At 32.5% G+C, this 27,643-nt stretch overlaps 2 protein-coding genes across 2 annotated transcripts; both read right to left on the reverse strand.

Annotated features, from left to right (window-relative positions):
* Window positions 1-15,800: 15,800 nt before the first annotated feature.
* LOC107914759 (uncharacterized) lies at window positions 15,801-17,264 on the reverse strand. The gene is made up of 2 exons (XM_016843783.2): window positions 16,877-17,264; window positions 15,801-16,569 (listed from the first exon to the last, which is right to left on the reverse strand). The coding sequence occupies exons 1-2, from the start codon at window positions 17,262-17,264 to the stop codon at window positions 15,947-15,949; spliced, it is 1,011 nt and encodes a 336-aa protein (XP_016699272.2). The 3' UTR covers window positions 15,801-15,946.
* Window positions 16,991-25,391, reverse strand: LOC107914758 (uncharacterized). The gene is made up of 4 exons (XM_016843782.2): window positions 25,138-25,391; window positions 24,734-24,937; window positions 24,347-24,481; window positions 16,991-18,557 (listed from the first exon to the last, which is right to left on the reverse strand). Exons 1-4 carry the CDS (start codon window positions 25,163-25,165, stop codon window positions 17,287-17,289), a joined length of 1,638 nt encoding a protein of 545 aa, XP_016699271.1. The 5' UTR covers window positions 25,166-25,391; the 3' UTR covers window positions 16,991-17,286.
* Window positions 25,392-27,643: the final 2,252 nt, after the last annotated feature.

The following is a 27,643-nucleotide window of genomic DNA, read 5'->3' on the forward strand; positions in this document are numbered from 1 at the left end:
GGTTCACACGGGCATGTATCTTGCCCGTGTGGAAAGGCCCAGGCAATATGCTCTTGAAAATAACTCTATTTGTCCGATTTTGGCTCATTTTTCACTCCTTTCGCTCCCAAATACTCTCCTAAGTATAGAAACATGAATTTAAAGGATTAAGAGCATCAAATTCACTAATTTCATAATTAATCATCCAAAAACGCATTAAGAACGAGATTAAAATATGTTTCTTTTATCACTTATCAGGTTTCCATTAGGGTACTTACCCCACGGTTGTTGGGTTTAACCCCATCACCTTTTTTGTCACTCCTACGATCCCTCTTACTATCACTGTCACGAAGGTTACTACTCTTGCAATAACTGTGTTTGATTATAACCATTTTAGAGGGATGATGAAAGAAACAAAAAAGACTTAAGAAATTAGTTGGAAAACTTGCTTAGAAGTGGTTAAAGGAAGAAAGGAAAGGAACTCGGACAAGGACATTGGAGACAGCTAAGAGAGAAACTAGGGATTCAGAAGGAAACTTAGTCAATAAGGAGTTGAAGAATAATTACAGATGAAAGTCCTCCCTCCCCTGCTTCCTGATTTAAATAGTCGAGCGTCTAAAGGAAGTTTTATTAATTTGAAGTAAACAATTCAAATTCTTAAATATGTATTTGACACTTGTCTAGTCAAAGAGATTTTTCTTGAACCCTTCGATAACTTCAAAACTAGGAATGTCCAGCAAAGCTAGTCATTTATCGAGTACCCATCAGATGACCCATGTTAATCTAAAACTCCCCCGCTATTTTTGTGTGAAGCAAAATGTCGGGTTGATGGTGTAAGTAAGAATCTGCCAGAATGATTGTGAAATAATCCTTGTGTAGTTGACTACCCTACATAGAGTAAGGATAGAGTTGTCGTTTGAACAAAATAAGTTCAAGATGAATTTATAAGTGCGAGTGTCGCGTTGTGAAAATTGGAGATAGTAGAGGTGTCTGCCCCTAGGCATGTAGACAATTATCTGAGATAAGGGAAAACTAGTTTGGAGCCCGCCTCGAACATTTAGGTAGGAGACGAAATTTATAGGACAAAATTTTCTTTAAGGGTTAGGGGCTATCACACTCGGATTCTTAAATGAACTCTAGTTTAGGGAGATTTGGGGACAAAATTGAGCTCGTGGAAAATTGGCAGACTTTACCTAGAATTTTGGGAAAAATTATGACTGATAAGTAAATAATTGGATTTTAATTCTAGTTTAGTTAGGATGGAACCGAGTGATTCCATTATGGGAGACAATAATTAAAGATGAATAATTGTATTGATCGATGAAAATCGTGCCAAAGGAATATATATATGGGCATGCGTGGAGACAGAATTTTCTCAACTCTTTTTATTAGTTTTTCTCTCTAAAGCATCATTTTCTTTAATCGTTCTGAAGAATGAGAAGATGTAATTGAAGAAAGCTCTGCTGTTGAGGTTGTCGTCTGATTTGAAGTCTGAAAGTAGAGAAAATTAAGAACTAGTAAGTTTCCTTGGCTCTCGGTGCTTGTGGATTGAAGGAAGAAGTAGAGTAAAGATTCTTAAAAACTTTTGTACAATTAATGATTACGAGTTTTTAAGGACTTACCGCCTCTAGTTTAACCGGTAAGTGGCTGTCATGCTTAGCTGTCAGAACGAAAAGGGACTCTGCCGATTGGACAAGCTAAGCTGACAAGAATAAGGGAAATTTAGGTGAGTTTCTATACCCCATTTATGGGATGTCGAATGGTTGATAAGAATTTATATTGAGTCCAAAATGAAGTCTGTGATGATATAGGATCTCTATTGTTAAAAATGTTATGTATACACAAGGTTGAATAGGTAATTGAGTATCCGCATGTGTGTCGGAATGCATAGAATGAGTGCGATAATACATATCTAAGATTGGTGTGCTCCATGTTATTATGTTTATATGATCATATGTATGTGCATGTGTGCTTATAAATTGTGGAGTACGGAGGAAAATTATTGACGAGTTAGATGGAGTTAGGATTTGTGAAATAGTGCTTTCATATGCCACCATATAGTATTGTTGGGTGCAAACCATGATGTATGAAGCCTCGGGCCTTACGAAGGGGACATTTCAGTGTTCGAGCATCAAGGTAGTTATGGCAAGCTAGATGTATGGGCAGATGAATAGAGAAATGAAATTCCATTAAGATTTCGCCACACGTTGGCTGTAAACCATGATGTGCGAAGCTCCGAGTCTTGCGAAGGGGACATTGCGGTGTTTGAGAACCAAGGTTAAAAAGAAATAGAATGATATTGATTGGCTTCTAGAGCGACCCTGTGATACAATTATTAGGTTCCATGGAGCAACATCATGATAGTGATCAGCAGGCTCTATGAAGTGACACCGCAATGGTGGTAAGGTCCTTCAAGGCATCACTTTAAATGAGGTTTAATGTGTAAGACTATGGTTTGGCTATGATAGCATATAGAGCCCATCGGGACAATAAACATGAGGTTGTCCTCCAGAACATTAAACATAGGGAATAATGTGTAAGACCATGGTTCAGCTATGGCAACATATGGAGTCCATCGGGACAATAAGTACGGGGTAGTCTACCTGGACATTAAACATGGGGAATAATATGTAAGACCATGTCTCGACTATGGCAGCATATAGAGTCCTCTGGGATACTAAACACGGGGTAGTTCGCCAGGACAATTAACATCGAGAAGTCCTCCAAGACATAAAACATGAGGTTACACTGGGGAAGTCCGGGGATCATTATACTAGGAGAGACGCTGAGATTTAAAGTTGAGTTCGTGGTGTGATTGGTGCTGTAAGTCACAAGAAAAAATGAGTTTGGTGCATTTAAGGAACACAAACCACTGTGATAATGAGATAATTCACCAAAGGCAATGATAAGTGGGGCAAAAGAAATGTCTCAGCCTAGTTAGGGTGAAAAGAGAAAGAGACTCATTAGATAATGATGTATACATAATGTACGTCAAAACGAGTCTACTAGGGAAGTCGCAGATCCTACATGGTTTAAGCAGACACAGAATAGGCTATAAAAGGATACAATCATAATTTGCCAGTCAACAAAAAGTTAGCCGAAAGATTGGGTAGGTCGATAAGAGTTTTCATGGAAGGAAATGTCTGCTCAAGGCCAAATGACCAATAAAGTGCATCAGAGTATAGTGGAAAGTGGAAGTCTGTCAGGACCATGAGAAAAAAACAGAACAACGGTAAAATTCTTGCTGATCTACTAAAGGCAGGAAACGCATGTCTCATAAAGCCTATTCAAGGAATAGACTAAAAGAGTGGGTACTAGGGTTCTACATTGTGGGCACTAGTTCTCCAAAGAATGTAAAGGTATTGTATTCTAGTAAAAACCGCAGTAATGGCAATCAATTGAGCAAACACAAAGCGTCTCCAGTTAGAAGCAATGGATACAAGCATCAGGGAGGTGCAACATTGATAATTGAGGTGAGACCCAAAAGAGCACATGGTCAGGATCAAACTAGGGTCTAAGTCTGCCAATAAATGGCTCAGAATGCATAAGGCATGGATCTTGTCAATGAAGTTTGCGAATTCTCCTACAAAATTCAAGGAGTTTAATCTTGAACTAGAAATCTCAACTTCTTAAGATTTATGCAGTCTTATATGCATTTTGTACAAGTCTCGAGTTCTTCCGAACTTATAAAATTTCTACTTGAATGCAAGTTAGATAAAGACTCAGAAAAATCAAAAGGGACCAATCTAGATTCTACCAGAGTAAGTGGGCATAGCAGCTTTTCATGTATATAGAAGGGTACCCACAGAGGCCACGCCTCCGGATTGAAGTTGAATAAGCCTACTCAGAGTCAAATTGTAAATTGTAAATAGATGTTGAATCATTAAACGAGTCAGGTTGTAAAAAAATTAGAACTAATATGATGTGTGTATAAATGTCAGAAAGAAAATTTGAAGGTTTAAGTTGCCCAAGTATGTTTTGAATCTGAAATAAGAATGGCTTAAGTTATTCAGGTTAGTGTACCATCCAATATTCGGACCCGACGGTCGAGTCGAGTATAGGGTGTTACAAGGTGAAATTGAATAGGTTGATCAAGTATGTTGGGTGCCAAATGATGGCATTTTGGTTTGAATGTTGTGAATTGAGTAAGATGAAATGTTTAGATATGGTTTGGACTAGTTTTTATGTAGGTTTAAGGTGTATTTATGCACCATTTGGATTAGTTAAAGAGTTGGCTTGAAATAGGTACTAAAATGCTTTTTTTTTTTTTGACTTCATTGTCTTGAGGTATAGATATCTCATAAATGAGTATCAGTACTTTACCAATTTTTTTCTTAAATTTTTGAAACTTTGAACCCCAAAATGGAATCGATACCAAAATAAAGTATCAATACTCTATATTTGGGTACCGATGCTTTACGAGAGTATCGGTACATATGTTTTTGTTTGATTTTTTTGCAAAACACCGAACCGTAAAATAGTATCCATACTGGAATAGGTATCGATACTTTGTAAAATAGGTATTGGTACCTTATGACAGATATTGGTACTTGATATTTTGTTAAGATTTTTCTAAACATCTTAGCTAAAAATGGTATTGGTACCTATGTGGGGTATCGATAACTATTATAGAAATTTTGAAAATATTGCAATTTAGTCCATTTGCAAGCTCGGGTTTGTAAATGAGCTTTCTTAAGCTCGAGTAAGTTGTGGAAAAGATTGTATAACATAATTATGAAATGTCTTGATTATAAATGCTTGAATTATGGTGTAATTTGATTATTAAATGTATGTAATTGTTTCGATATCATCTGTAGCATCCTGTAACTCGGACCCAACGATCAGATCAGAAGAAGGGTATTACAATATTCTTTTTCTTTCAAGACTTGCATTTTAATTTAAGAGCTCCCTGACTTCTATAAACTCACTACAATCCCCAATACAAAGTCATGATCCTCTTGACTAATTCTTCAAGTGGTGTAAAAAACATACTAGTATTAGTACCTATCGTATTTAAAATTATAACATAAATATGACTTTTAGAATATGAAAGCATAGAAATATCAAAATCATTATCCATAATAACGATAAACCACCCTTCTACCAACATTATCAATTAAAAAAAAATAACACATCTTCAAATCCCTTGTTATTTACTTTACTTGTTTTTATTTTGTTTTTTATAAGAAAATAAATTATGCAAAATCTCATGACCTAAACTCAAAGTTTGGCTTTTGCTTGTTATACATTTTTTCTGTACATCTCAATCTAGCACTACTGATATTCGAACACTCTCTCATTGAATGATGATTCTTCAAATTATTAGTGCATAATTTCCTTCCATAATCTTAATATAAAAAATTAAATATTAAATATATTAAAATAGATTATGCAAATTAAAATTAAAATTTATGAACTAAAAATAAGAAAAATAATTTAAAATAATAAAATAAGATTAAGAAAAAAAAACTTTAAACTACCAATGGTATGATTTATAATTCTTTGTTGCGTTTCATCATATCTTCAAAACTCCTGTTTATATGTCTTCATATATACATAGAATAGAAGGAAGAATGGTGAACTTTGAATTCGGGTTTTATTTTATATAAATTATTCCTTAATTATTATAATTCTTTTCTCGTAATTTTCAGCTTAATTTTTATAATTAATATTAAGGAATTTTCCATTGACATTATATGTTTTCTTTAATATATTTACTACCTATTATTATATTAATTAATCAATTTAGTTATAAATTGTATTAGTAATAAATTACAACAATAATGCAAATGCAAAAAATTTTATTGAGTAGTTATTAAAATGTTTAATAATTTAGAATTTGTAATTCATATATAAAACATCATTAAAGGAAGAATATCATGTTAAAAACTTAATTTTAAATACAGGACCCATTTTAAACATTATTAAAAAAGAAATTATTTTGGAATTCAAAAAACTAACTTAGAATTCAAAATTTTCTAAAATAGTCGTGTTAATGAGTGAATTACTAAAATTGTTGATTTTAATCATAATTATCAGATTAGGCCCATTTTGGGGAAATGCATTGAGCTGGATGCGTTTTTAGCGGAATGACAGGAAAACACTTTCAATTAAATATTCTTTCAACTTTGGCCAAATGGTTAAATGTTAGTATTTTTATCCTTGAGGCTCGAGTTCGATTTCTCTCTTACTCACATTTGTAATTTTTATTTCATGTTGCTTCAAGCTTTTTAAATTTTAATTAATTTTTTTAACATGTTAGTTTTTTGGTTGGATGGTTAGATAGTTGCAACTTCATCTTTGAGTTCGTGTTCGATTCTTCTCATACTCATATTTATAATTTTTATTTCATGTTGCTTCAAGCTTTTAAAATTTTTAATTAATGTTGTTTAACATTTTAGTTCTTTCACTAGATGGTTAGATAGTTAGATAGATGTAATTACGTCCTTAAATCTCGAGTTTGATTCCTCTCCGTCACATTTGTATTCTTTATTTCATGTTGCTTCAAGCTTTTATTTATTTTTAATTCATAGTTTTAACATATCAACTTCTTTCGTTAGATGGTTAGATAATTGCGATTACATTCTTGAGTCTGAGGTTCCATTATTTTTATAATCATATTAATGTATTTTTTATTTTATATTGTTTCAAGCTTTTTTTATTTTTAATTAATAGTTTGATGATATTTTTTAATTATTTTTATTTTTAATAATGTATTTTTTTTATTTTTAACTCTTTTATTCATAAAATCAAATAATTATTGCAAATATCATTAATTGAAAGAAAAATAATAATGTGGTTATAAAAATAATTAAAAATAAAAAAATACATTAGTTAAAAATAAAAATAATTAAAAATATCATCAAAAAATTAATTAAAAAAAGCTTAAAATAATAAGCAATAAAAAATACATTTATATGCTTATAAAAATAATACAACCTCATACTCAAGGATGTAATCACGATTATCTGACCACCTAAAGAAATGAGCTAATATGTTAAAAATATTAATTAAAAAAAACTTGAAGCAACATGAAATAAAAAAAATATAAATCTAAGTAGTACAGGAATCAAACTCGAGACCTAAGGATGTAATTACAACTATCTAACCATCTAACGAAAGAACTAATATGTTAAAAAATATTAATTAAAATTTTAAAAAAAAACTTGAAGTAACATGAAATAAAAAATACAAATATGAGTAAGAGAAGAATCAAACTCAAAACTCAAAGATATAGTTGCAACTATCTAACCATCTAACCAAAGAACTAATATGTTAAAAAATTAATTAAAAATTTTAAAAACTTGAAGCAGCATGAAATAAAAAAAATACAAACGTGAGTAGGAGAGGAATCGAATGTGGGACTCAATGATAAAAGCACTAACATTTAACTATCTAGCCAAAGATAAAAGCACATCTAGATGAAAGCGTTTTCTTGTCATATCCACTAAAAACGTGTCTAGCTGGATACGTTTTCTCAAAATTGACCTAATTTGGTAAATTTTGCAAAAATCAGCCTAATCCAATAATTATGGTTAAGAATAGCATTTTTGAGTAATTCACTCCGTGTTACATTATAAGGTAAACTAAAAAATGGTCACTAAACTTCACCTTCTTCTATTTTAGTCACTAAACTATTAATTTTTTCGATTTAGTCACTAAACTTTTTGAAATCAAATATTTGGTCACTCAAAGCTTATTTGGGCTTTTTTATTATCTAATAACAAATTTAGCCCCCAGTGTTTACACATTATATCAATTTGATCCTAAATATAAAATATTCAATAAATTTAGCCCTCAATGTTTACAAAAGCTCTCATTTTAGTTCGAATTTTAAAAAATTCACATAATTTTATCTATAACTAAATAGTCCATTTTCCATAATTTCATCTTCTACTTTGAAGAAGCTGAAGTTGGCAACTTGAGCTCACTTTTTTTTTCTTTTTAATATATGGAATTTTTTTGTTGGTGATTTTTTTTTATATAAGTTGGTTGGTTGGTAGTTGCAGCCTCTACCAAATATTTGTAATCAACTTTGTTTCATCAATTGTAATGTTTTAAATATCATTACCGTATGGTGTTCTTTTCATTCCTTTTTTTTCCCTTTTTCATGTGTTGGGTTGGTAAATAAAGTGTGTAAAAATTATTTATGCCAAAGTCTGTTAGAAAATTTATATTAGAGTAGGATAAAAATTACAAATTTATGAAACCAGAAGCTAAGATTTTTGGGTTAAGAAGCTTAATTTATTAATTTTTGTAAAGGATGAAAAATTAATTTATTGAATTTTTAAAATTAGAACTAAATTGAAAAATTTGTAAATTTTGAGGGCTAAATTTATTAAATTTTTTAGAATTCACACTAAAATGACAAATTTTGTAAACACTAAGAGTTAAATTTATTGAATATTTTACATTTAGGATCAAATTGATATAATGTGTGAATATTGGAAGGCTAAATTTATTATTATACCAAGAAAAAAAACTCAAATCAAATTTGAATAACCAAAATGTTTATTTTCAAAAAATTTAATGGCTAATAAAACAAAAATAATAGTTTAGTCACCATTCTTACAGCTCACCTACTTTATATTATTTATATATACACACTATATGAAATGAAATATTTCATGTGCTATCATATTTGGTTCCATTACTATTTATAGGTGACGAAAGTTAAAAACCATGGAAAACATGATTTACCTAAGCTAATGTAATAAATTAATAATAATGGTATATTAACACATTAAAAATGATTCACTCATATTTCGTTTAGACTCTCAACTTGCAACTTATAATTACTTTCATTAATTGCTTTTACACGAATATATACTAAATCATAATAGATAGGGATAAATCTCAAAATTATACATAAATTTTGAGTTTACGAAATTCTATACATGAAAGTTTGATTTGATCCAATTCTTGTAAATTATTAACACAATTATTGATATAACTTTATTTTATGTTTATATATTGCATACATAAATAATTATATTTATCCAACATAAAAATAAATTGGTGTATTTATTTCTTTAAATGTGCATGATTAAATCAAAATTAAAGTTTCAAGTATATATTTAAACCACAATTAGAGTTTCATGTGTATAATTCCATCAAATTAAAATTCATGTATACAATTACACATTAAATTAAAGTTCGTATATAACTTTGAAATTTATCCCTAATAAATATGAAAAAGAAAACACTCCATCCAAAATACAAGTGTTTTACTTTAATAAATAAGAAAAATTCATATATAAGAATTTATTAAATTAAACTCTCTGTTGTATAATTTTTCACCCATCAATTATTCGTTTATTTTTGTTGTGGAGGCCGAATTATTTGTTTAAATAGCAGTCAGTTAGGTTTGGACACAGTTTTTTTTTTCTAATTTGAATTGGTTAAATCTGAATTATTGTTGTAATAAAAATATTTTTATTTAAATTTAAAATATATAAATAAGAAAAGTATTATTTTAAATAATAAAATAAATTGTCAAGCTAATTGAATAGTATAATAAAAAGGAAATTTGGGTCAGGTCTTGTAATAATGCCTAGAATGATAACATTGGGTGGGAGATGTTTTTTTTATTGATACTTTTTGCTGATTTTAGTGGGGTTGGTTCATTGGGCTGGAGACTAAAATTAAAAATAGAAGGGGGGAGATGGGAACCATCGAATTTTTGTCCCAATTTTCAATATAAAAAGGTGGTGGTGGTAGACATAATTAATATTGATGATAATAATTGTTGAAAATAATTTATCACCATTTTTCTTTTCAACTCACCGTTTTTTATTCTTATTCCCATGAACACGTTTTGTCAACTTTTTGCAATTGATATTTTTTATTATTACTACCTTGTTTGCCGCACGATGTTGCGTGATCTATATTTTTTCAAACCAATTTTATTTTTAAATTTTTTTAGTAATATTATTATAGGTTTTGATTATATTTATTTCTTTTTTACACAATGACTGCAACTATCCATAGTCCTCCTAACCCATAAGTAGGAGGATAATACGCTTTATCGTACTTGAACCTGCATCCTCTTGCATTGACAACAATGCTCATACCAATCGAATTAAGATTCAATCGATTTAAAATTAAATTGATAAAATATTGTGTTTAAGATATTTTAAATTTTTTGATAACTTGAAAGAGGAAAAAACAATCCCCGCACAAATAGATGACAGTTAATAAAAAAATATAGGGAAATTTTTTAAATAATATTGAATACAACTTTAAAAAAAAATGTTGGGTCTAAATTGATATTTGAATGCAAAAATAAGTAGTGTCAAGATCAGTTCCAACTGTTTTAGTCACAATAAATTCAAGATAATAAATGTTTATGTAGTTTAATTTCCCTACAACTATGTGGATTTGCCCAGAGAGAATATTCACTATCTTAACATATTATACAACAAGTAAACTCAAGCTCTAACATTCACTAATTTAGACTACTTTTGCACGTAAGATCTAAGCATTTCCCCTCTAAGTTAGACTCTTAACCAAGCAACACACTTGATTATTATAGAAGTAATGCATGTAATATTTTTTAAGTCCATTATTGAGGACCAAATCTTATCTATTCATTTGGTTACTTGATGGACGTATCAAATTAAAAGTTGATAATTATAAATTGATCCTCTCTCTACTTATTAGGGTTAGACACAAATGCACATAAAAATTATAGCCAACATCACTCAGAGTTTGTGTAATTAAAAAAAGAGGTTAAGAGAAAGAAAGAAATTTATGGGGATTCTTTTTTATGTTCTTCCTTGTCAAGATTAATACTTAAATAAAAAAAATTACCTTATAATGTCATGAGCTTGGATTAAATAATATTTCATTTTCATTTAATTTTATGAAATATTACCTTTTTTTCTCTCTTTCTCGTCAATTTTATGATTGATTCATTAAATAATTTATTTTCTATTAAAATTATGATTAATTTTAGGACTGATTAATATCTAAATTCAGTCGTAGGAGCCTATAATCGTTTATTTGGTTCGCAGGACACACATGAGTTTTCTCTAATCGGAAGTACATAATTTTCATGCTTTACCTTTCATGCTTCTTATAATGTAACTCTTATATCCTTTAGAAAAGTTTAGTATATATATAGGCGCATGAGTGCGTAATGATTTATATTTTTTATTTCGTTGTTAACAATAATAATAATTGTAATAGGCCAATTTTATCCGGCCCAATAGAAACAAATAAACCAAACAATAAATAAATAAAAATAACTATAAAGCCCAAATACAAAAACCTTAAAAGCTCAACACCTTAAAAAATCAGAAACCCTAGCCCCTTTTCGCGCCGCAGCCTCACCACGTCAGCAGGCATGCCATTGACTTTGCCTCTCTACCACCACCACCTGCAAAATAATAGAGAAACAAAAGCAAAGGATAGAAGCAGAAACAGAAGAAAGAAAAGACAAAACAAATAATATATTGTATTATATTTCGGCTAAAAAGGCCGAAAACAGTTTGTAACAAAAAAAAAAGGGAATAGAACAGAGAATACCAAAAAAAAGTTCTTGAAAAAAGGTGGTTCTTTTATATCCTTTATTTTTTCGAAGCAAATATAAAAAACACAAAGGGAGTTCTTTTTTTTTTCTTTTTTACCTATTTCATCCCGCCTCTATTGTAGGGGTGCCCCTTCTCCCACTTGAGAGGGCTCCGAATCCCTTGGGATTCGTCGAAGCCAGATGCGAGACAAAAGAAAAAGGAATTGAAAAGAAGCAAGAAAGGAGAGCACAACTAAGTGGGGGAGAGATCAAGTGGGAACCGATGATCTTTCCCCATATATCTGAAATGTTCGTGTTAGGATAAATCATCTATCTTGAACAAAAAATGATAAAAAAAAAAGAACCTACTAACCAAGATCACAAGAGGAATGTTGGGAAATTGAGCATCAATGCCATATCTGAAGAAGGAACTGGGGAAGAAAACCTATCGGGAATTTGTCCTTATATCCTCGAAAGTGTTCTGAACAATTGGACTACGAAAGAAATCCCTATAATTTTTAGGACTATTTCAAAGTAATGTTCAAAACAGACCTATTGCTTTACGCATGGGGGAAATAGGAGTCATTTTGTGAAAAAGACACATGTCCACTATTTTTATTTTAATAAAAAACAATGCATCTTTGTGTCCCACTTGGAAAATATTCTTCTATTTTTTTCATTTCATTCATACTCATAGCACACAGATAATTATTCTTAAATTTATTTGTTCTTTGGGTCTTCTTTTATTCCTATAACAGGTCTTCAGATATCAATGATACGAGTGACGCTACTGCTAACTCAAAGTCTTCTTTTGAGCAGGATATGTGTCCAAAGGAACCTCAAGACTTTGAATATGATCGAGATTGTAATTTATCTCCTGATTTGCAAAGGATGGTAAAGCAAGATGAGAAAAAAAATCTTACCTCATAAAGAGTCAGTGGAAATTGTGAGCATAGGGGATGAACAGAAAAAGAAAGAGGTGAAAATCGGAACTTGCATCACTGCATAGACAAGGCAAAACCTCATTGAATTACTCCAATAATTCAAAGATGTCTTCACATAATCGTATCAAGACATGCTTGATCTAAGTACTAATATCGTGGTACGCAGACTTCCCATAAAGGAAGAATGCAAGCCAGTTTAGCAGAAACTTCGAAGGATGAGGCCAGACGTACTGTTAAAAATAAAAGAATAGGTCAAGAAACAATTTGATGTTGATTTCCTACAAGTGGTCAAATATTCAGAGTGGGTAGCCAATATAGTCCCCGTCCCTAAGAAAGATGGGAAAGTACGAATGTGTGTAGATTATAGGGATTTAAACAAGGCCAGCCTGAAGCACAATTTCTCGTTGCCTCACATCGATACCCTAGTGGACAACACGGCAGGTCATTCACTATTTTCCTTTATTAATGGTTTCTTCGTATACAACTAGATAAAGATGCATCCTAAAGATATGGAGAAGACCACATTCATAACAATGTGGGGAACATTTTGTTATAAAGTGATGCCATTCAGACTAAAAGATTGCAGGAGCAACATATCAAAGAGTCATGGTAACTTTGTTTCATGATATGATGCATAAAGAAATTAAGGTTTATGTCGATGATATGATCGCAAAATCTCGAACAGAAAAAGAGCATGTGAAAGTCTTGAGGAAACTGTTTTTGAGGTTGATAAAATTCCAGCTAAAGCTGAATCTAACAAAATGCACTTTCAGGGCCACGTTGGGTAAATTGCTAGGAATTGTAGTCAGCGAGAAAGGGATCGAGATTGACCCGGATAAAGTCTCCACCTTTCCACCAACGCACTTAAAAGTGTTGGGTCCAACTTAAATCTCCTACCTACAAGGGTCACATGCAAAAAACCGACATCTCTCAAGTAGGGTTTGATTAAGGGTGATGGAGGAGCAGATAGATTACAAATATAGGTCTCCAAAATTTGATCTTCCGCCTATTTAGTAAAAAATATACAAAATATTAAATTCAAATATAACAAGAAAACAGAAAAATTAAACAACATTAAAATATAATAAAAAAATTCTTACCATTTGCCATTGATTGACAGAAATGTGGTTGTCATCAAAACGAAATAGAGATCTTGTCATTGCTAATTTCGAAAACCACCGAATAATTTCTAATAGAAAAATAATTTACGAAAATGTTAAGATAATTTTAATTAAAAATATAAAATTTAGAGAGAAATAAAATTTGCGTTATAATTTAAGAGGGAATTGAGAGAGATTTGAGAATGTGAGAGAGAATTGAAATTTAATTGGAAGAAAAATGAAATGGGGGGTTATATAGAAAAAAATTGGACCATTGGGGGAGTGGGGGTCCAACAACTAATTAAATATTTGTTGGAGAAAGTAGCCATTGGAGGTTACTGTTGGGTGAAAACACTTTCAGCTAAAAGCATTTTTCAAATGATTTGGCAAGAAAGTGCATTCAGCTGAAAGTGTTTTCTTAGCAACATACTGAAAACGCTTCCATCTGAAAGCATTTTCTGCAAATTACCTGAAAGCATTTTCAGCTAGAAGCGTTTACGTAAAATCGATCTATTCCCATAATTTTTTTTAAAAACGGCCTATTATGATTAATTTTTTTTAAACATTTTTGAGTAAATTAATGATTAAAAATATAATTAAAAATCCTCTTATTGAATGGAAAAACACAGACTTCAAACTTAATTTTGATTTTTCAAACTTCGCTTCTTTTCTTTTCTTTTTAATTAGTTTTTCATATATTTTAAATAAATCTTAACAGATACATCTCGATGAAGACCCTCAACCAAGCATCCACCTCATCTAATTTAGTCTTAATTTTGAACAAAGAAAAATGATTTTTTTCCCATTAATTTTAAAATAATATTCTTTAATTTTATCAATATTTTCTCACAACATTCTTTTTTATACTGCACTGGACATAACTTGTGTCTCATCAAAAAAATAAGAAAATGAATGTTTTTGTGAAGGTATTGAAAGATAACTTTGTTCTATATTTGATTGAGTTACTATTATTTATCAAGCGAGTTTTAATTCAATTATAAATTTATTAAAAGAAATTTTGTTTTATAAAATAATAACTATTATTTTGAAGGTATTTATATCTTTATATAATTTGTTAAATCTGGAAATATATAAATATATATATTATCATGTTCTATATAAAAATATGAAATTAATAATAATGCTCACATACTACTTCTTTGACATATGACATTTTCTATTTGAAACATTTATTTTTAATTTAGGTAAATTATACTTTTACTCTTGCCTTTTCTTTTTTTTAAATTTATTCCATGTCTTTTGTTTAAATTTATTTTCTTTAAAAAATTTATATGTTAAATATAAATTTGATTTTAGATAAATTATCTCTTTATTTTAAGATTTTACTTAATTGGATTGATTTTTAATTTTTTAATATTAAAATTATTGAAAATTAAGTTGCTAAACTTAAAATTTAGTTTTTTTTAAAAGACGCGTATTAATAGCATTTATCAAATTAAATTATATTTTTAAAATATAATAAGAGCTAGTTACATTTATTGATTAAAATAGAACAAAGATAATTATAAAATTATAAAAAAATTTAACAATTTTAACATTAAAAAATTAATTTTAAAATATATATTAAAATAAATAACCTATCAAAATTATTAAAAGTTAATTTTTAATATTCAAATTATAATAAACTTTTGTTTTTTTTAATATTAAATAACATTAATATAACCAACTCTAAATTAAATAATTTTAAAAATATTTTCTAATTGTTATAAAGCTAATATAACCAATCAATCCGTAAATCACACAAGTATACAAACTAATATATATTATATTTAAGGGAAGAATCCACTTAGGCGGGTGTAAAAATTGAGTAGTTTTGCACTATTCCATAACCTTTTTTATATTTTGACTATTTTAACAATCTAACTATTAGGTTTATTAATATATTTAAACTTGTTATGCATGTAAAATTTTGAAACGATTCGATATCTCTATAATATCGATCTAAAATATTGTTTACATTAACATATATTTAACGTTTGAAAGTTTTGTACGTAAAACAAATAGTTAAAAAATATTTTAAGTTATGCCAAACTTGATATATATGATCTACATGATTAGATCTTGAAATATGATAATTAAATTGTTAAAATATTAGACGTATAAAAAATTACGATAAAGTCTAAAGCCTCTTAAATTTTACATCGGTTTAAGTGATCTCTCCCCGGATATATTTTTGAATCCAATATTGCATTTTTTTAATTATGAGGTTGAAAAGTGAAAAACCAAACACAAAGCTTGCAAACATATTGCACCCAAAGAACATGGGATTTGTTTACTAAAATATATGCAAATCCCTGAACTTAAACAGTTTCACTTGTAAGTAATTGAAGAGAGCACCTACAATCAATAATGTTCTCTAAACTTTAAAGTCTTTTGAGCATTTTATGATCCTAATTTATAGATGAGCAGCATACAAATTGAAACCACAGTGGCCTACCTTTTACTCTCCTTTTCCCTCGCTTAATCTCAGCCGGGAACCTTGCCGGCGAACTCCATTCTTTCTCTACTTCAATGTTAGTTGGCTCAGCTACTGGTGTTTCAGGGCCCGCAGTTGAGCTAACTTTACCTCCCATATCTTCATTATCTTCACCTACTTTATCATAATTTCGACCTACAACTGGTGTGGCGCTTTGTTTTGAATTCGGGGACATCGGTTTTGTTTCACTGTTGGATTCAGAAAGTAAGTTCTTCAATGGAGTGTGTTGCTTTGCATTCCAGTTGGTTACTTTTTTTATGATCTCTTCGTTCTTCTTTCTTCCCAGAGACTCATTTGCACCATGAGTAACAGAAGGAAACCAGACAGCTTGCAAAGGCATCGTTCGAGTGCTTTCAGCAGTTTGTACTGCCTGAATATCAGAAATAGTGGATTTTTCGTTGCTACCTCCAGGCTCAACCAGTGTCATGAAAGATGGTGGCTCAAATTCATCGGACGTATCAAAATGTTGCTTAGATACAGCTTTTGATTTCTTGGTTTTCTCTGCCTCGGAAAAGGCATCCGATTGGGTTGAAAGAACTGTTCAATGCACAAAAACAATAAATGGAATTACTTCTTTAAACACAATGCAGCCACTGTTCTATGAAGTCAGAATTACATCCATGATGATCTACAGAAGCTCATCAATCAAAGTTCAAAATCAGAGAAAATGCAGTAATTCATTAATTAACCAAAAGTTGTATCAACCTAAAGTAGGCTACTTCAGATAAAACCGGTTCTAAACTTCATATAACTTCGTTAGCAATTATCTGAGTCAGATAAATTCCTTATTTCTATCAAAAAAGTTCTCACCACATCTTTAGTAAACGAATAGATATTAATGTACCTGAAATAGATCCCCAGTGAGCTTCCAAACTATCAGTATGACTACTGGATCCAATTGAAACATCACCTACAGTTGTATCAGGTTGAGGTTTAATAGGACCATTATCAGCCTCTCCTTGCAAAATTACCGTACTAGTCCCGAATGCATCTAGTCCAGACTCTCTGGTATGGTTATCATCAACAGCACCAGAATTTTGACTGGTAGGGTTGGAATATGAAAGAGAATGCATCAACTCTTTCTTCGATTGGTCTATTGAAGTTCTCTCAAACCCATTTCCTCCTCCATTGTTGTCTACTGCAAAAGACACAAGATCTTCGCCAGCACCCTCTCCCTGTATCTTATAATCCATACTTAGTTCGAGTTCTTCATCTTCCCTGTCTGAAACCATATCCAAGTGTGGGCCTTTAGTCTCAGTTCACTTCCTCTATGACATCTGGGGATTGAGATGTAGAGTTGGCCTCTATCAAATCCTCTATTTCGTCACCACTTTCAACTACACTGATATCATGTTTTTTGGTTTTCTTTTCACCAATATCATCAGAATTGTCAACTTCAAGCAAATTGGATGCTGGATTAGTATGAGATGGAGAAGAATTATTCATAGATTCGCATGATGAGTTTTTCACATAAGTTTGATCATCAATTCTTCCAAGATTATCATTGGGAATACAGATAACATCCTCGCCAACTACATTATTTAACTTTCCTGCCTCAATATCAGCATCCACAACCAATGGTTTCCCCTCAGGTAAATCATTTATCATGCTTCCCAAGAAACCTGTTGGATCTAAATCATCAGCAACATAAACAGGCTGTTGTTCTTGAAGAGAGCCAACTTCCTGGTCCTTCTCATTCTCAGTTGAATCGGCATCAACAGGAGGCAGTTCATCAGACCATTTATGGTCTTGAAGCAAACCAGCTTTCCCCTCAAAAAGCACTTCTTTAACAATAGCCTCATGGTTTCCGCCAAGTTCGTAGCTGTCTTTGGCAACATACATATACGAAGCATCTATCTCAATGTCTTCATACAGCTGATTTGTTAGAGCAGTATCAGGTTTGTCCTGCAAAACAGAGTCGTGGACTTCTACAGATGGTTCAACAATTTTTTCAGCTGATTCAGTCACTGAAGTTATACCCTCACTGTTCAATGTCACAATATCTATTACATTTCTTTCTATACCCGTTCCTGGGTTTCCATTACCACCAGTCTCTTCTTGCTCACCAGTTTCGTTCATGGATGTCTTGGAAGCCAACCTATCACTGAAATCTTCATTCAACTGAAAAATATCTAAAGTTAAACCTAATGTCTTTTCCGAAGTAGGCACTGTTCTCGATACTTCACCAGCAGCTTGTTCGCTTGGAAGAATCAAGCCATCCAAGAGGTTTGCATTTAACTTGCCTTCTTCATTTCCATTTGTATTAGTTGGCTGCTCAACAGAGCATTCTGCAGCACTAGCACCAGCACCAACTTCCCTGCTCTCTTCGGGGGCACCTTTTAGTGTTTCCGCTTCAGTTGGAACAACACCACTAACAGAAGCAGTTCTATCCTCGGAATCCTTACTGTAGCTCAAGCCAACATCTAGGTGCTCCAGTGTGCCATTTGACACAAAAAGCATGCTTTTCGTAAAAGGATTTTCATTTTGGCTACTTTCAGCTGAATTCTGTGGTGGTTGCACAATATCTGCATATATAAATGAAACCAAGATATTAAAATAATAAAAAGGAATCTAAACATCGGCAATCAAACCAAACTATAAGGGCTCTGTCATGCAAAATTTCACTGGATTTGAGAACACCTAATTCTCAACTTGCATGTGTGTGTGTATAGATATACACGAAATCCGCCCCAAACATGATTTTATTTAAGACTCTAGCCCCAACCCCGAATACCAACCAATAGATCTCATATACAAACTGTTGTTCCAATAGAGTCGGAAGCGTGTAAATTATTGTACTAAAAAATCACACAAAGTTCAATTCCCAGGGAAGAGAGGTGGATCACATGGATCTCTTAAATACCAAGTCTTTCCTTAGACAGAATATCCCTTCTATAGTAATTTAATAGCACAATTAAATACTACTATTATACCCTCAAATATTGAAAGAAAAATAGGACAAGAAAGAACACAAGAGATTTAACGAGGTTCGGTAAATTATACCTACGTCCTCGGGCACTAACACCAGATGATAACTTTACTATCTCCAAAGTATTACAAACAAATAGAATTCCTTAAGAATTCTCAAATGGGAGAAGAGAGAAAACTAAGAGAGAAAGATTGGTTGGGATAAATTGAAATGAGAAATGAGAAGGCCTATTTATAGTTGAGGTTTAAGGACCAAACAATAAATAGCTCATTATCTTAAGGACCAAAAAAAATTATCCCTTGCCACTTTTCCAAAGTTGGTGGTTGTCATTATTGATTGTCTCCCATTAATGTTAATGGCAACCATTATTAATTGTCTTCCATTAATGTTAACAATCTCCACCTTGAAGATTTGATTAGGATAATCACATCTTCACACACTTCTTTTAACTCCCCAAATTCGATAAAGCTATCTTTTGTAGTGCCTACAAATGCGCTCTCGAGCGCCATACACCTGAAAGTGCTCAAATTCTCAGGATGTTAATCAAGTTCAAACAATGATTAAACTTGATTGTTGTTACCACCTTGGTCATCATATCTGCGGGATTATCTGCTGTCGGAATCTTCTGAAGTAGAATTTTTCTTTTTTCAAAGACTTCCCGCACAAAGTGATATCTTACATCGATATGCTTGGTTCTTGAATGATAGACTTGATTTTTCGCTAAATGAATAGCGCTCTGACTGTCACAATATAAACTTATGTGACTTTGAACAACTCCTAAGTCTTTCAACAATCCATTAAGCCAAATAGCCTCCTTAACAGCTTCTGTAACTGCCATATATTCTGCCTCTGTAGTAGACACAGTTACTGTAGACTGTAAGGTAGACTTCCAACTCACTGGGGCTTTCGCAAGAGTAAACAGATACCCCGTAGTTGAACGACGTTTATCTAAATCACCAGCAAAGTCGGAATCAACATATCCAACTACAAACTGACCAAGTGCTTCATCCTGTTCAAAAATTAAACCAACATCTACGGTTTTTCGAAGATACCGTAGAATCCATTTCACAGCTTGCCAATGTCCTTTTCCAGGATCATGCATATACCTGCTCACAACTCCAACAGCTTGTGAAATGTCAGGCCTCGTACACACCATCGCATACATCAAACTCCCAACTGCATTAGCATATGGGACTTTCGCCATATATTCTCTTTCTTCTTCAGTTTTCGGAGATAATTGAGCACTAAGTTTCAAATGAGAAGCAAGTGGGGTACTTACATGTTTTGTGTTTTCATTTACACCAAAACATTGTAATACCTTTTTCAGATATTGCTTCTGATTCAAACAAAGCTTGCCTCTCTGTCTATCTCTACTTATCTCTATGCCGAAAATCTTCTTGTCCTCACCTAGATCTTTCATCTCGAACTCTTGATTCAACTGAGCCTTCAGCTTATCTATCTTTTTTTGGCTCTTCGAAGCGATTAACATATCATCAACATACAAGAGTAGATAAATGAAAGATCCGTCATGCATCTTCTGCAAATACACACAATTGTCATATTTGCTTCTTGTGTACTTCTGCCTTCTCATAAAGCTATCAAATCGCTTGTACCACTGCCTCGGGGATTGCTTCAATCCATATAGCGATTTGTTTAGCTTACAAACCCAATTTCTACCACCAGCATCTGTGTATCCTTCGGGCTGAGTCATATAGACCTCCTCTTCTAACTCACCATGCAAGAAAGCTGTCTTAACATCAAGTTGAGCTAGCTCCAAATTCAACTGTGCTACCAAGGCCAACAAAATTCTAATGGAGGAATGCTTCACAACAGGGGAAAATACATCATTGTAGTCAATTCCCTCCTTCTGAGCGTAGCCTTTAGCTACCAATCTTGCCTTGCAGCGAATATCCTTCTTGCTAGGAGATCCATCTTTCTTTGCGAATACCCACTTGCATCCGATTGCCCTTTTACCTTTCGGTAATTGCGCCAACTCCCAAGTATTGTTCTTCCGGAGAGACTGCATTTCTTCATCCATAGCGCTTTTCCATTTATCACTTTCTAAGCTTTGCATTGCTTCTTGATAAGTGATAGGAATATCATCAACAACGGGAAGGGCGTAGGCCACCATATCAGTAAATCGAGCAGGTTTACAAATTTCTCTCCGTGGCTTGCAACTGCAACTGGTTCTGGTATACTTAGTGGTTCTTGGGTCAGAACCTCTTCAACCTCTAATTCCTCCATTGTGGCTGGAGAATTAGACTTATTAACTGGGCAAATCCCCATCTGCTCAAACTCCACCTGTTTTGGAGTACACTCCACCTGCTGTGGAGTATTGCTCGTCTGAATATCTTTATCTGCTACCTTTTTCAATGTGGCAGATTCATCAAAGGTAACATCTCTGCTACAGATCATTTTCTTTGTGCTTAAGCACCAAAGACGAAATCCCTTCACTCCAGAAGTGATTCCCATAAAGAGAGCTTTCTTTGCCCTCGGATCTAACTTTGACTCCTTCACATGGTAATATGCAGTGGTTCCAAACACATGTAAGGAATCATAATCTATAGCTGGTTTTCCAGACCATACCTCCATAGGAGTTTTTCTTTCTAATACAGATGATGGCAAACGATTAACAAGATGGCCAGCGTATGTCACAGCCTCAGCCCAAAATTGCTTGCCCAACCCAGCATTGGACAACATACATCGAACTTTCTCCAGTAATGTTCGATTCATACGCTCTGCCAATCCATTCTGCTGTGGTGTATCCCTAACTGTGAAGTGTCGAACAATACCATACTCTTGGCACACATCGAAGAATGGATCACTTTTATATTCCCCTCCATTGTCCGTCCTAAGCCGCTTGATTTTCTTGCCAGTCTGGTTTCCGATCATAGTTTTCCATTTAAGAAAAACTCTAAGCACTTCATCCTTAGTTCTCATGGTATACACCCAAACTCTTCTGGAAAAGTCATCAACAAAAGTAACAAAGTAGTGTTTTCCTCCCAATGAATGTGTCTTGGAAGGCCCCCACACATCTGAGTGAACATATTCCAAAATACCTTTTGTATTATGGATAGCAGTACCGAATTTCACTCTCTTTTGCTTTCCCAGAACACAATGCTCGCAAAATTTTAATTTGCAAGCCTTTGCACCTTTCAACAATCCTTGCTTTGCCAGAATTTGCAAGGATTTTTCGCTGGCATGTCCCAACTTCATATGCCACAACTGTATTGAGTCCAATTCTTTATTGCCGGAAGCTGCAGCGACTGCTCCAATAACTGTACTACCTTGGTAGTAATACAAGTTATTTTTCCTGATGCCCTTCAATATCACAAGTGCGCCAGATGTCACTTTCAAAATCCCATCTCTCATAGTAACAACTGAACCATTGGATTCCAAGGCTCCCAATGAGATGAGATTTTTCTTCAAACTGGGCACGTACCGAACATCAGTCAGAACTCTGGTTGATCCATCTTTATTCTTTAATTGGATTGAACCTATCCCAACAGTTTTACAGGCATTGCCATTGCCCATATAAACAACTTCTCCATTTAGTTCTACTAAATCAGAGAACCACTCCCGATTAGAGGACATATGATAGGTACAACCCGAATCCAATATCCACTCATCTGAATGGAACGACGATGATGATGCAACCAGTGATAGTTCAGAGTCACTAGTATCATGCTTAGCAACACAAGCATCTACATCAGCTTTTCCCTTATTCTTCAGCTTTGGACAATTTTTCTTCCAGTGGCCTTTCTCATGACAAAAAGCACATTCATCTTTCCCGAGTCTGGACTTTGACTTTGATCTCCCCTTTTGAGTTTTCTTCCGAGTGTATGAACGACCTCGGACTACTAAAGCTTCTGTATCTCTGATTGAGTTTTTCTGTTTGTCATTCTTTCTCTGTTCATAACTGTATAAGGCCGCACAGTCTTCGCTCAGAGATATATCACTCCTGCCATGAAGTAGAGTAGTTTCTAGGAACTCAAACTCCTCAGGAAGTGACCCCAACAGCATCAAAGCCAAATCTTCATCTTTGAATGTCTCATCCATATTCTGCAAATCAGTGACTAACTGATTAAATTTGGTGATGTGATCATTCATTGTGGTACTTGGGACGTATGTGAAGCGAAACAGTCTTTTCTTCAAGTGGAGCTTATTTTGACTGTTTTTCTTCAAAAAAATTTCTTTAAGTGCCACCCACAACTTATTTGCAGAAGTCTCCTTTGAAAAAGCATACCTCTGCTCTCGAGAAAAGCATGATCGAATTGTGCCACATGCCAACCGATTGATCGCCTTCCAATCTTTCTCCTGTACATCATCTGGTTTCTCTTCATCAATGGCAATGTCTAGACCCTGCTGAAAAAGGGCATCTAGAACCTCACTTTGCCACATACCAAAATGGCCCGTGCCATCAAAGATCTCCACGGCCAATCTTGCATTTGCAATTGTCGGTCTTGTCACATGGACGATGTTGAAGCTCCTACACCGACCGTTTTCTCCATAATCTTTCAATATACCTAAGGAAATCTTTTCTGATGTGGAAGATCAGTTTAAACTGCAACCACAGAGCATACTACGATTAACCTTCGGCTCTTGATACCACTTGTTGTTCCAATAGAGTCGGAAGCGTGTAAATTATTGTACTAAAAAATCACACAAAGTTCAATTCCCAGGGAAGAGAGGTGGATCACATGGATCTCTTAAATACCAAGTCTTTCCTTAGACAGAATATCCCTTCTATAGTAATTTAATAGCACAATTAAATACTACTATTATACCCTCAAATATTGAAAGAAAAATAGGACAAGAAAGAACACAAGAGATTTAACGAGGTTCGGTAAATTATACCTACGTCCTCGGGCACTAACACCAGATGATAACTTTACTATCTCCAAAGTATTACAAACAAATAGAATTCCTTAAGAATTCTCAAATGGGAGAAGAGAGAAAACTAAGAGAGAAAGATTGGTTGGGATAAATTGAAATGAGAAATGAGAAGGCCTATTTATAGTTGAGGTTTAAGGACCAAACAATAAATAGCCCATTATCTCAAGGACCAAAAAAAAATTATCCCTTGCCACTTTTCCAAAGTTGGTGGTTGTCATTATTGATTGTCTCCCATTAATGTTAATGGCAACCATTATTAATTGTCTTCCATTAATGTTAACACAAACCATTACTTAAATGCAGGGATAAGCCTGTTTTCTAGAAACTAAAGGAATCAAGATAGATCAGATTCAGATGTGTCATTAATATACAAGCAACTTCTTATAGACATGAGCTAAATTTCTCAGACAAGCCATTAATGAATGCATCTAACACAAACAGACATGTCTGGATTCAAAATAACCCGTGAAGTCTCATAAATAAACTTACCAGAATCTTCTAAATGTTTTAAAGAAATGGTAGCAGGAAGATCCTTCTCAGCAACCGTGTTTGGTTTGCCAACATTATCCAAACTGTCCTGCCTTCCAACACCAAATCTACCATCTTGAAACTCCATTGCAGCATCTGAAAATTCACCAAACTAAAATTCACCAAACTACCTATCTCCATAAATTTTGGAACTTTAGTATCTAAAATTCACCAAAATTAACACCGTAAATACAATTAGTTCAACAAACATTCTTTTAAAATTCAACAAATTACCCCAACATGGACTGTTATACAGATCAAAACACCCCCACGCACAGAAAGAGACTATAATTATGAAAACAGTGGAATTTCAACACAAATTCAGAGAACAAAGTAGGATTAATTTACTTGGGTTTTTGTGATCATCATATGGAACTGGTTCGTCATCAGAACCATTTGTACGTGTTATTTGTTCAGCCGAGGGAACCAGCTTGAAGCCTTCAATGGTACCACAAATCTTCTTGTGGGCACGCCTGTGTTTTGCACTAGGATGTGGGTTTGGAAATGGCCACCCACATTTGTGACACAAATGAACTCCATGGCTCTCATGCCCTGCAAAATCAAAGAAACCCCATTAACAAGTTTGAAAATTACAAAACTTTTTTCCCCATAATGTGAAAAAAAAATAACTTAACCAGAACAAAATGAACAGAAAAATGGTTACTTTATAAACAAGGGAAAAAAACAATGGAAAAATCAAACAACTTCAACCACCACCAAAATAAATGATTATAAAGCCATGAAAAAAAAACCTGAGGAATGATGTCTCCCATGATCCATGGATTAAGAAAAAGAAGCAAACTTTAGACTTGTTACACGAAGAAGAAGATGAAGAGAATTAAACTAAAACAATGGGGTTTGGGCTTTTTCCTATAAAGAAGGTTGAAAACACCAAAGGGAAGATTGACTTAATGGAAGTGAGTATATGGTAAGAAATATAAAGGCGAAAAGGGGATAAAGGGAAATCAGGAAAAGAAAAGGTTATTCTTCTTTTATAAATGCATGTGTTAGTTTGCATGGTGGGTCTTAAAATTAAGTCTACAGACAGTGAGTGTATGTATATGTGTATATGTGTATATGTGTAAGTGCATGAAACAATGATGAACTCTTAAACTCTCTGTATGATGATGATAAAGGCTTTATCCTGTATCCCATGTGCCGCTACTTATCAACGTCCACTTTCTTTCTGATTTGCTTCAATCCCACTATTCGTCCTTGTGTCCTCTTTATTAAATTATTTTATTATGTTAACAATTTATTGGCTTTTATTTACTATTTAACCCTTTAATTATCTCATTTTTTAATTTAACATAAATTTCAAAATTATACCTAAATTTTAGTTAATATATCATATTGTACATAAACTTTTAATAATTTTGTGCAAATCTATACAAGACATTTTGATTTGATTTAATTTTCACAAACTACTAACATCACCTTTTATAAAATACCATTTTATGTTTATATATTACATATATAAATAATAATGCTTATCAAATATAAAAATAAATTGATATATTCATTTTTTAAAATGTGTAGAATTAAATAAAAATTAAAATTTTATGTGTATGAATTACACATTGGATCAAAATTAATTTATATTTTTAATATTTATCCTTTTATTTTTTTATCTATTTTAATACTTAGACTATCAAAGTGGGTGATATCATCAACCACATGTCACATTCTTATTAATTAGCATTGAGCTTTTTAAAGATAAAATGAGACAAAATAATAAATTAAGTATTCAAATAAACAAAAAAATTTTGGATACCAAAATGAGAAAACGATTTAATTTAGGAGCTAAATCATGAATTAAATTTAATTTATTATAACCTAAATATATATATTAAAAGAAAAAATTGTAAAGTGAGCTTTTTTTAAAAAAAATAATTTTAATTTATTTTATTATTATAATTTGAGTTTCATGTTTTTATACAAATGAATTGGTCTGAAGTCAGTTTTAGTTGATAAGAAACTGTATTTGAGATTTGATAATAGCATAACATGTTGGGTTTTTATTGGTATAATTTATAATAAATTTGTTGAATATTGGAAGTAGTGATGGGAGTTGAATTCAAGAAATGAAGGGGCCTAATGGACTGCTGCTAACTACTCCATTTATGAGAATTATAAGAGGTTGCTTGTACAGGATAATGCCTAATCATTTCTGTAATAATTCTAAGTATTTAGCTGAAGAAATGTTTCGCCCTTTAAAGAAAGCATTGATGCTAACCTTGATTTGGTGATAATATTAATTGTTACACAGAACATTAATTGAAGACAATTAGGCTGTATTGCTCATTGTAGAACCTTATTAACAATCTATAATTTTTTTTACCTACTACTCAATCAAATGCTTTTATAAACATTATTATGATTACTATAATTTAAAAAGGTATTATATTAAATAATTAATTATTATCGATCATGATATGTGATGAGGTGGCTGCTCATCTCATCCCTTAATTATGTAGTCATCGATTCGATTTTTGTTCATGAAGATGGTGCACATTTAATGGTCAATTATTTACTTATGATATTGCCCAAAAAGATAATACACTATCTTCAACTTTATCCAAACAATGATTTAAGTCCTATCACTCACCATCATATCAACCTCTCTTGTACAAGCTTCTAATATATAAGACTTTAAGGCCTGTTAACTTATCAATATATTACAATCAAGATCCCATTAAAATAGTCTAGTAAAAGAGCTTTACAAATATCCTTAGAAATAGGGGTGAGTAAAACTCGATTCGACTCGAAAAAATCAAAAAAATTCGAATTTCGAGTTAGACGAATCGAGTTATTCGAGTTATTCGAATCAACTCGAATTTTTTTTTCAAAATTTGAGTTCGAATCGAGTTGAGTTTTCGAATTCGAATAACTCGAATAATTCGAATATCAAACTATAATATTTTACATTTTTACTCCAAATTCCCAAATCTTTTTACTTTTCCCTCAAAACTTTTACTCCTTCCCACATTTCCCCCAAAACTTTTACTCCCCTCCCCTCCCCCTCCCAACCCCCCAATCTACCCAAAATTCATTTCCCACCAAAATTTTACTCTCCCATTTACTTTTTCTCAAAATTTTACTCCCAAAAACCCTCAAAACATTTTATTTTCTCCCAAAATTTTTACTCTCTCCCACTTTTCCCCTAAAACTTTTATTCCCTTCCCATCCCACCTCTCATCTACCCCAAACCCTCCCCCCTCCAATTTTTTTTAATATTTTCCCTCCAAAATTTTACTT

Source organism: Gossypium hirsutum, chromosome D10, assembly GCF_007990345.1.
Source record: "Gossypium hirsutum isolate 1008001.06 chromosome D10, Gossypium_hirsutum_v2.1, whole genome shotgun sequence".
NCBI lineage: Eukaryota > Viridiplantae > Streptophyta > Magnoliopsida > Malvales > Malvaceae > Gossypium > Gossypium hirsutum.

Coding starts and splice junctions, on each gene's coding strand:
- LOC107914759 (XM_016843783.2), bottom strand. CDS start 17,264: ATGGTTTCAGACAGGGAAGATGAAGAACTCGAACTAAGTATGGATTAT. Junction 16,570..16,876: donor TCACTGGGGATCTATTTCAG/GTACATTAATAT, acceptor TGCATTGAACAG/TTCTTTCAACCCAATCGGAT.
- LOC107914758 (XM_016843782.2), bottom strand. CDS start 25,165: ATGGATCATGGGAGACATCATTCCTCAG. Junction 24,482..24,733: donor TGATGATCACAAAAACCCAA/GTAAATTAATCC, acceptor GTGAATTTTCAG/ATGCTGCAATGGAGTTTCAA. Junction 18,558..24,346: donor AAAACATTTAGAAGATTCTG/GTAAGTTTATTT, acceptor TTATATATGCAG/ATATTGTGCAACCACCACAG.